Consider the following 11,196-nt stretch of genomic DNA (forward strand, 5'->3'; position numbering starts at 1 on the left):
TGGATAAGTGGATATGGATGGCAGTTATGGTGCTGTATCTAAAGGACCTTAACTTTGGGGATACAAGTACCTGAGGTAACTCTCTGACAGGGTTCCTTTTGGCTCGGATGGTCTCACACATGATCAGATGCCACAGTGGCAGAGGAGATTCAAAGAATACACAGTGGTATGTACAAAATGCATGAAAACTAGAATTCTTCAATTGACAGGAAATATGAGAACATTTGGGATTGGCATTTACTTTTTATGGTTTGGTGTGGGGGAGGTACCCCTCCAAGTTCTTGCTCTTGGGAAAGATGATATAGTGCTGTGCAGTCAGTGTATTTTTGAGGTTTCATTTTTGGGGCATAATATCACATGGGAAAATTTTAATCAAATATACACTGTTTATGGAAAGAACCACAACTTCCATCATACTGTCCCTAGCACAGGACTGTCAGAAATGTGGCCTCAGCACTGTCACTCCCTTTTGTTCCTGTGGCAGATGTTGCTAAATGGACACAGTCACCTCCCACCTCTTGTTTGCCTCAGAACTTTTATGAAGGTAGCATTCTGGACAACCACTACTAATCCAGTTAAAATTGGTACAGGAGAGGAAAGCCATTTGCAGTAAGTACAAGCTTTGAGTGTTGCCAAATTACATAAATAAAGATATATTTGAGTTTTGTTGAAAAAAGTTATACTGAAACTGAAGTAATTATTTTTCAGTGGAATATACTTGACATTACATGATATTTGTTCTGTGAGATGATAGGAAGTTAGTTAATTAAGTTTGCTGACTAGAAAGAGGAAAAATAACACTAATGATTAAGAAAACATATTTAAAACTTTCATTTTAGAGCAGGGTCAGTTATAACATGCTTATTTACTCTAGTGCATGCAATGTTGGGATCTGGACCAAACTTACTCCTAGATTATTGGGGGGTGACAGTGATATAGATGAGGCCTAACTTCATGGAGGGACATAAATCGGGGTGTTAGTTCTGCAAAGCAGTCAGCCTTCCTCAAGAAGTCCAGGTACAGAGCTTGCTCATCTGATGAGCATAGTCAGAAAGGGCAGATAATCCTACATAATAAAAGGCTAATATGCAAATCAACTGAACAGCTGAACGACCGGTCACTATGACACGCACTAACCACCAGGGGGCAGACACTCAACACAGGAGCTGCCCCCTGGTGGTCAGTGTGCTCCCACAAGGAGAGTGCTGCTCAGCCAGAAGCCCTGAGCTGGGCTCATGGCTGGCAAGCGCAGTGGCAGTGGCAGGAGCCTCTTCCACCTCCAAGGCAGTGCTAAGAATGTCTGACTGCCAGCTTAGGCCCGTTCCCTGCCATCACTTGGACATCTCCTGAGGGCTCCTGGACTGTGAGAGGGCACAGTCTGGGCTGAGGGACCCTTTCAAGTGCATGAATTTTGTGCACCAGGCCTCTAGTAGCTGTAAATCAGAGCCATTAAGTGGTCTGTGCTGGGGAAGCCTGGTAGTTGGTTTAGTCACTGATACTGGGTCCAAGGGCTAGACGGTAGTCCTTAGGAAGATGACTGGCACTAATAAGCCAAAGCTTGCTTACTTTCTTTTTTATGCTTTCTTACTCTGAACCTGCTTACACACACTTGCTTACATACTGGTGGCCATACCCACTTTTTGCTCACTCACTTTCATGCTGGTTCCCACTCAACACACACATCCACTTGCATATTGGCGACCTCCACTCTTGCCACATTTGTTCACATGGCCACACACGTACATCCTTTGTTTATGAATTCTTTATGACAGACATTTTATACTAGGACTAGTTTGTTTCGTAAAGCCATTCTATAGCAATTTATATGAAGACATTGGCTTTTCTGTTTCCTGGGAACTTGTCTAGTAAATCTTAAGAGCATATCAGATGTTTCAAAATGAGTCAAAAAGAAGGGTCTAAAACAACTTTATTACACCTTTAAAATGCTCATAACTTTTTAAAAATTGATTTCAGAGAGGAAGGGAAAGGGTGAGAGAGATAGAAACATCAATGATAGAGAATCATTGATTGGCTGCCTCTTTTACGCCCCCCATTGGGGATTGAACCCGCAACCCGGGCATGTGTCCTTGACCGGAATCGAATCTGGGACAGTTCAGTCCACAGGCTGGTGCTCTATCCACTGAGCCAAACTACCTAGGGCAAAATGCTCATAACTTTTGAGAAACTCTGAAGTTTTGCCTTGCTATGTAAGTTTTCCTTCTACCTAGTGTTTAATTCCTTTGACAATGTGGAAACATTTTGAAACTTAATGTTTAAATATAATTTCAGATATTTCCTGGCATTGTATGTCATCACATAGTTAATCTAACCTTATGACTAAACTCAACCTAATAAAAATCAGTAAAATCATGAAGTTATTTTATTGAAAGAACTAATTCACTACATTTAATAATTTGAAATCTTAATTAGGCCTACCATCAGCTTAGGTTACTGGAATTGTAGAAAATAACACCATGGGATTCTGAGTTTAGAGGGACTTTTCAGGTCTGGTTCTGGTAAGAGAAGTGGCTAACTTTTGAAGGAAAACTAAAAAATTTTCAAATGAAAATTCTTTGGTGCTATACTGGCAGTTTCTAATTTAAATAATGAATATTTTCCCTGTTATAAATGGTATGTAGCTGGGACGGCACCCCTGAAATCCTGTACCCTAACCCCACTGACCCCTGCAAGTGGGAATGCAAGAACAACACAACTACAAGCAATACATGATAGGAAGTTAGGAGCCTTGGAGTCTACTCTTCACTCTGTCATTTTGTGCAAGTCATTTGACTCCTCAAGCTCAGATTACTCATCTATAACATGAATGGATTAGGCAAGGTCATTTCCAAGGTTTCTTTAAACTCTGCTGTCATGTAATTGGGATTTTCTGATTCCTGGGTCAGAGACTGGGCAGGGATTTGGGTGGCAGAGTGTAGTTGGTCAAGCGCTTCATACTCACCGCCTTTCCATATTTGCATGACTTAGTTCAGCTTGAATAACCAAAAGATACTATATGTTCTCACAAAAACTTTTGGTTTTCTTATAGGAGAGCATTTTCAGTTTTATAATAGAGGTCATTAGAAAAATCTTATTTCATAGGACTTGTGTCCTTTTGACATCACTCTGTCATTCTTTGAGCACTTCATTACTTTCTGGTGCAAAAAGATGTACCAGCTTATTTTATAGCTTGAGGCCTGGTGCACGGATTTGTGCACTGGTGGGGTCCCTCAGCCTGGCCTGCGGGGATTCGGCAGAAACTGGCTCTTTGACATCCCTTGAGGGGTTCCAGATTGTGAGAGGGCACAGGCCAGGCCGAGGGACCCCACGCACCAGGCCTCTAGTATGCATATAAGATCTTTGAGTAATCTCTTCCCGCCCTCCACCTCCCCCCTTCCCTCTGAGATTCATCATTCTGTTCCATGTTTCCATGCTTGTGGTTTCCACTCCTGCGTTGAGCGCCTGCCCCTGCTGGTCAGTGTGCGTCATAGCTACCGGTTGGACGGTTGCTTAGGCTTTTATATATAGATAGATTGCCAGTTTCCTAAGGAATCCTGGTTCTTTTGAGGGGGAATGGACTAGGTGTGCCCTTTCTTAATGGGATGTTGTTGCTTCTCCTTCATTTGGAGGGCAGAGCTGGGAAATGTATGGTTTTTTTTGAAGTTGTGTAATATCTCTAGTTCTAGTTCACCACTGCAGGGCATTTCCTCTCCTTCCCATGTTTGGTTTGTATATTCCTTCTCTCTCCATTGATGATGCCCAGCAATATCTCTGTATTTACTTATCTGCTCAGAGCTACAGTAGATAACAAAATAATTTCAGGATTTTTCAACAACACTACTTACTACCAGCAACAAACCTACTACACAAAATTCTAGATTTCTTTGTAATTCTCTTTACCTTAAGAACATATAGCCCTGGCTGGTTTGGCTCAGTGGATGGAGCGTTGGCCTGCGGACTAAGGGGTCCTGAGTTTGATTTTGGTCGGGGGCATATGCCTGGGTTGCGGCCTCCATCCCCAGGAGGGGGCGTGCAGGAGGCAGCCAATCGATGATTCTCTCTCATCATTGATGTTTCTTTCTCTCTCCCTCTCTATTTTAAGAAAAAAAAGAATATATTATACTGAAGATGTACATCCATGTACTGTCAAAGAGATTACTCTATTATAACTTGTCTTGATACCATCTTTCCCCTCCCTCCATTTTCCCCTTGTACAGAGTAGATACTTAATAAATATTTGTTCCCTTCTTGAGCTAGTTCTGTCCACAATACTTTCCTAAGTTAAACTCATTACCATTTCTTTAGTAATTAAGTATAATTAATCTGCCAGAGCACTAATGTTTTGAGCAGTTATATAAGCAAATAAAAAGATAATATATGATATTTATAACTTTATAGCATGTAGTTTTATATAACAATCTATATTATAAAAACCCAGGGGCCCTAATGCCATAATGACCGAAGACCGGTCACCAGGAGGCTGCATGTGCAGCGAGGCACGTGTGGGTGGGCGGAGACTTGAGTCTGGGTCTCGGGGCACGGCAGGGTCTAGGGTCCCGGGTCCCAGGTCTCGCGTGATTTCCCGCTGGTCTGGGTCTCCCGAGATTTCGCGTGCTGGGTCACTAGTAAATATATATAATTATATATCAAATCCTGCCACATAAACCCATATATATATTGAACTCATTTTATCTTTAATTATGACTTATATAGATAGCTTTTATTTCTGGTTTTGATTTCAGCCAACATTTCATATTAGGATCATTAGCTTATCAGAAACTGTGGGTTTCAACTTTATTTTTCATTTTACGAATTGGAAGGCATATAAAAACTTTTATGATTTTTTTTATGGTATCATCGTAGACTCTAAGGTACATAAATTCTAGGTAAGCATTTAAAAAATCACAGGCTAATACAGCTGTGGGCAAACTACGGCCTGTGGGCCGGATCCGGCCCATTTGAAATGAATAAAACTAAAAAAAAAAAAGACCGTACCCTTTTATGTAATGATGTTTACTTTGAATTTATATTAGTTCACACAAACACTCCATCCATGCTTTTGTTCCGGCCCTCCGGTCCAGTTTAAGAACCCATTGTAGCCCTCGAGTCAAAAGTTTGCCCACCCCTGGGCTAATAGATCAACCATTGTGGGCTAGGTGCAGGGGTAGTAGGCTGGGAAGAGGTAAAAAGAAGGCTACTGTTGGTGGAAAGAAAGAAGTGGGGCTAAATGTATATTTGAACTTAATGGAACTTGAGAAGTGGAGACTGGGGAAATAAAAAATTTTAGGCCCCAATATAAATGTGTTAGTCCTTCTGTTAAAACTATTTAATAAATTATTCTCTTAAAATAGCTTTTTTATTTTAAAAGTATGTTTTAGTTACCCAAATTGACAGAAATATATACTTGTATATGTTCTTTGATAGTTTGTCTCAGTGATGAAGAGAAAATATTAATGTTGGAGCAGCCAAATATGGTTCATTCTAGTTCTTTAGGCTATCTTCTATTGAAAGAATTACTAGATTAATTATATGGTTTTACCTAATCTTAAAGAAAAACAACCATGATATATTAAAGAAAATATGAGTTTGAAACATGTATGCTTTCATTGAAATGATCACTGTACCTTTAAACTGGTTTATGCTAAGTGAAATAAGCCAGCCAGAGAAAGACAAATACCATATGATTTCACTCATACGTGGAATTTAATGAACAAAGTGAACTACCAAGCAATATATAGCCAGACTCATAGATAGAGAGCCAGGCAGACAGCTCTTTGGGTGGGGGTAGGGGGTGAGTGTTGAGGGAGTGGTTACAGGGATTAAGGAAAAAAGAGAGAGAGAGAGAACTCATGGACATGGATGACAGTGTGGTGATTGTGGTTGGGGGTGTGAGAGTGGAAGAGGGTATAGAGGGACTAAATGGTGATGGAAAAAATAAAATAAAATAAATATATTTTGGGAAAAGTCCAAGAGTCTTTTAAGTACTTTAAAAGGCATTTCAATTTTTACAGGCATTTCAAAAGTTTTAAAAGGTACCCTTTAAAAGTATTTTAAGATATTTTAGAAAGAAAGCAAGACTTTAAAATTATTTTGGGTTTACTTTCATTAATTTGTACATATGCATATTAAAGATGTGTATGTTCTTTAGATCTTATTACAATTAAGCATATCCTTCCCATCTTTTTCTTTATTATTTTCTGATTGGCCTATGTAAACTTAAATCTCTAAGTAAGACCTGAAATATTTGGTGATTCTAGCACCTTTTATTTGCATAGTTTCATAAATATAATGAAGCCATGGCCAGAGTAGCTCAAATATTTTTTTAATCAATGATAAAAAAGCTAAAATCCTCTGAAAGTAATTTTTTGTTTTTTTATTACAGGTAAATTGGGATATTCACACTGTACAGAAACGGAGGTAAGAGAATGCTCAAATATTTCTTAGTAAAGCAGTTTTGCAGTCCTATATAATTTAGCTTTGAGTACTAACGGTGTCACTATGGATTTTGGTCTGATAATAATGTGTTGAGAGCAGGTATATCTTTTACATTAAGGAAGAGTAAAATGTGAAGAACTCAATTATCTTGTCCATGGTTTTAAAATGTCAGGGTGTGATATAAAGATAAGATTAATCATAGTTTAAGTTTTTTCTTGAGTTATTTGTGAATTGAGTTAGCTAAGATTAAGAGCCCTTAATTTGAAATAGTTTGTGGGTTTTTTTCATAATCCAATCTTTGTGTGTCATAATAAAGGAATAATTTAAATGTGTTGGACTCCTATGGAGCTGCCTTGGTGCAGGGAAAAACAGGGATGTGGAAACAGTGTTTCTGTAAGATTAATAATGGATTAATTGCTTTGTTACTTGTATAAGTAGGATTTTTAATTTTTAATAAGTTAAATTTTATATATATGTATATAATTTAACATTCTAATTGTGAAATTTAAGGAATTGCCACAATTCCAGGTGCTCCTTGCAGGAATTTCAAGGATAACACTGAAATACAAGGGCAGCCTCAATGAGTTATGTGTGTGTGTGCGTGTGTTCCTTTCAGGAACTGTTGCATCCTTCTTACATGAGGAGTCTTAAAAGTCTTGAGTTTATAGCAGTGCCTAATTTTACCAGTAAGGATTTAAGAAGTTACTTTTCTAACTTATAATACATCTACATGTTAAAGCAGGTGTTAGTAAATTTTAACTGTTACTTTAAAATGCAAGGTTCCTAAGGGATTATATTGTATGATAAGGGAGCAAAAATAATTTACTATTTTTTGTATTTAAAAGTTACACAATTCACTTTTTGTATTTTCTATTCAACTTTGAAAGTAGAGATAATTTTTTCCAAATTGCCTATAAAAATAGGCAAGAACTTAAAATTTTTATGTTGTGAGGATTTTTGATGTACTGTTCAATATGATATAAAGGAGTGGGATTTGACTTGAGCCAAAAGATATAAGTTCTGTCTATGGTTTCTGGTGTGTGTCTTTCTAGCTATGTAATTTTCAGCAAGTAATCTTTTTCTTAGAACTTTTGCTTTCATATCTATAATATGTTAATGATAGTCCCTGTTAACCTCACGGGTTGTGAAATTTTAAAGAGGCAATATATGTGAAAATGTTTTGTAAACCCCAAAGACACTATTATATTTAGCCAGATGACACAAATATAGTCAGCATTTATCTGTATTTAGGTAATGAAATGTGAGGGTTTTACATACAAGGCAGAGTCATAAGTCTAATTATTCTGTCTTATGGCAATGCAAGCCATAAAATCAACTTTTAACATATTGTTTAGTACTTGCTTTGTATAGGATTATCATTTCATTTTATCTCCTAATTATCTCCTAACCCTTATCATTTTATCTAAAACTTACTCTGGTCACCAAAAGAATTGGAATCTAAACAGAACTTTGAGGTTTTTAAAAATATTATAACTACTTAAAGAAGAAAAATCACAAGCAAATAAAAATTTCAATCTGATATTTAGTTTACAAAATTGGTTCGGGGTATTTTTTTAAGGGTAAACAGTGGTGGTTACCTTTGAGGAGATTGGGATTTTGGATGGTGATTTACCTATATTGCTTGGATTAAAAAAAAAATGAGACTGATCTCACTTATATGTGGAATCTATTAAACAAAATAAATGGATGAACAAAATAGGTCCATAGTCATGGATACATGGAACAGAATGACAGATCTCAGAGGGGAAGAGAGGGGAGGGGCCAGGAAGAGATTAACCAAAGAACATATATGTATATATGCATAGTCTATGGACACAGACAGTAGTATGGGGAAGGCCAGGGGTGGGGCAGAGGCTAAGTGGGTGGGGGCAAAAGGGAGGAAAATGGGAGACATCTGTAATACTGTCAACGATCTACCCGAATAAAAGATAAACATGCAAATTGACTGTCCCTCTGCTATGCCCACCAGCCAATCTGAATGATATGCAAATTAACCCAACAAAGATGGCGGTTAATTTGCATACACAGGCACGGAGCGTAGAAGGAAGCCAAGCGCTGCAGAAGGGAGCAAAGCGGCGGAGAAGGGACTGGAGCTGAGGCAGCAGAGACGGGAGCGGAGCTGAGGCAGCAGACATGGGAGGGAGCGAGGCAGCAGAGACGGGAGGGAGCGAGGCAGCCATCTCTGCTTCACTCTGGCCTCAGGAAGCCCTATTCTTGCAGGAATCTTCCTGCAACAGGTCTCTAGTAAATAAAGAAAAGAAAAAAATTAGACTGTCTCTGTATATACTTTAGTAATTACAGTAATAAAAAGGAGGGGCAGTAGAGCAAGTGGGAATTTTTTCAAGAAGTTTGGTGACTTAGAAGGAAGAGAGAGCTTAAGTGGGAAGTTTTGTTTCATTTCTGTTTTTAGGTTAAGGAAGACAATATATGTGGTGGTGGTGGTGGTGATGGTGGTGGTGGTGGTGGTAGGGGAACCAAGAAACAGTGACACTGGAGTCCAAATTAGAGAGTTGGTATTTGCTGAAACCAGACGTAGGACTACGTCTAGAAGATGACTAACTAGAGCAGTGGTTGGTGCTCAAAGGGCTGTGGGAAGGCTCTGGGGAGGCGGCTTCCTGACACCCATTCAATGTTAGGAGGAAAATATTTTTAAAGCAATACTAAGACATTCTTTGCCCTTTTACGTTCATAGTCTCAAGAGTGTACAATGGGGTTTTCAGGGGCTGCATGGATATGGGACTATGACTGATACCAGACTGCAGAAACAGATATGAGATTGAGCCAGCTTTTATCAAACATGACCTTTAAGAGTTCTATAAAAATGTAAAACAATATCACCCATCTCACTCTTTTTAAAAATATTTTTTCCATAAAAATGTTACTGATACTGTTTAACCTTATTTTTAAAAAAATATATTTTTATTGATTCCAGAGAGGAAGGGAGAGGAAGAGGTAGAAACATCAATGATCAGAGAGGTCATTGATTGGCTGCCTCCTGCATGCCCCCCACTGGGGATCGAGTCTGCAACCCATGCATGTGCCCTTGACCAGAATCGAACCCAGGACCCTTCAGTTCTCAGGCTGACACTCTGTTCACTGAGCCAAACCAACTAGGGCTAATCTTATTTTTAAATTATTTAAATAAAAAATTTCTCAGTTTTCATTTCTAATACAGTAAATATTGATAGGTTATAGCTCACATAAACAAAGGCTCCTTGGACTCCTCAGTAATTTTTTAGAATGTAAAGGGATCCTAAGACTAAAATGTTTGAGAACTGTCGGGCTGGGAGATAGTAGAGGTGCTTATTCCCGAGAAACAGAATTGAGAGTTAAGAGAGGTAAAACCAGAGCAAAACCAGGAAGTTGAGGGAATCCTTGATGTAAGGATTTTAGCCAATCTTTTGTCAGTGAGAAGACAGGGTTCTTTTTGAGAGTGAGGTTACACTGGATCAGAACGGTGATTGCTAGAGCCTCTTTTTGCCCTTAAATTGTTTTTCTTTTGAGAGGAGATTCCTAGTTCTTTTGGTAAGTTAAAGGCCCCATCAAAGCTCTCGCTGGTATAAAGTCCAGATTAAGAAAAAGGCTGCTAACAAGTTGTGTAGGTAAGTAGAAGTAAGATCTCCGATAGATGGAATAGTATTGCTAGTTCCACATGTAATCCAGGCTCACCCCAGCCTTTCTGAATTGGAAAGGGTGTTGTTGGGAAGAGGACGTGTGGTGGGAAAACAGAATCTCCTCATTTTCTGGGTCTGTAGGACCCTCATCAAGGTATGTGGTTGAAATACATAACTTTAAGTTCTACTGTTTTTATCGTACATAAAAATTGCTATGATTTGTTTTCTACTTTTAATTTTCTCTTTAATGTATCTCATACAAACCAGACAAAATTATGACTTTAGAGAAAGCAAGGAGGCGATATATAAGTATTTGGTCAACTTTTATGTGATCTTTTACCTCAAGATTACTTTAATGTTTCTTAAAATCAAGTACAGGTGACCCTTGAAAAACTTGGGGGTTAAGGGTGCTGATCCTTATACAGTCAAAAATCCATTATAATTTTTTGGGGGGGAATAATCCTCACCTGAGGATATTTTTTTCCATTTATTTTTAGCGAGAGTAGAGAGGGAGAGGAAGAGAGAGAAACATTGATGTGAGAGAAACACATTGATTGGTTGCCTCATGAACGAACCCCCGACTGGGGCTCAGGATCAAACCTGCAACCCAAGTACATGCCCTTGACCGAAAATTGAACCCAAGACCCTTTGATACACAGGCCGGTGCTCTAATCAGTGAGCAACACAGGCTAGAGCAAGCATGTCAAACTCAAAGGCTTACATGGGCCAAATAAGATTTAAGTTTATGTTGGCCGCAAAAAAACAAAAGCTTTAATTTTCATAGAACTGTAGGTTTATTTTGATAGAGACATGCTGAATACAAAGGGCTGAAATTAATGAGTAATCGTTAATGAATATTGGTTGTGGGCTGCATGTGGTCCTGGGGCCACGAGTTTGACATGCTTGGGCTAGAGCCATTATAATTTTTTACTTTACAATTGGCCCCTCATATCCACAGTTTTCTCATCCACAGATTCAACCAACTGTGAATCAAAAACAGTTATTTTTCATCTGTGGTTGGCAAACCATGGTTGGGAAATGTAGGTAGGTCTGAAGTTGGGAAAGCAAAAATACTGTTTTAAAAGACATGCACTTTGTTTTTTTGCTTTAATAGGTAATTTAATTTTTC

General features: G+C 38.5%; 1 protein-coding gene across 1 annotated transcript in view; it reads left to right on the forward strand.

Annotated features, from left to right (window-relative positions):
- LOC102757331 overlaps positions 1 to 11,196 on the forward strand; it is a 143,320-nt gene that overhangs the window by 41,430 nt on the left and 90,694 nt on the right. Inside the window, exon 13 of the mRNA XM_015563582.1 lies at positions 6,380 to 6,414. Coding sequence (XP_015419068.1) covers positions 6,380 to 6,414 — 35 coding nt within the window. The remainder of the gene's footprint in view (positions 1 to 6,379; positions 6,415 to 11,196) is intronic.

This window comes from Myotis davidii, unplaced genomic scaffold (assembly GCF_000327345.1).
Source record: "Myotis davidii unplaced genomic scaffold, ASM32734v1 scaffold78, whole genome shotgun sequence".
In the NCBI taxonomy this organism is placed as follows: domain Eukaryota; kingdom Metazoa; phylum Chordata; class Mammalia; order Chiroptera; family Vespertilionidae; genus Myotis; species Myotis davidii.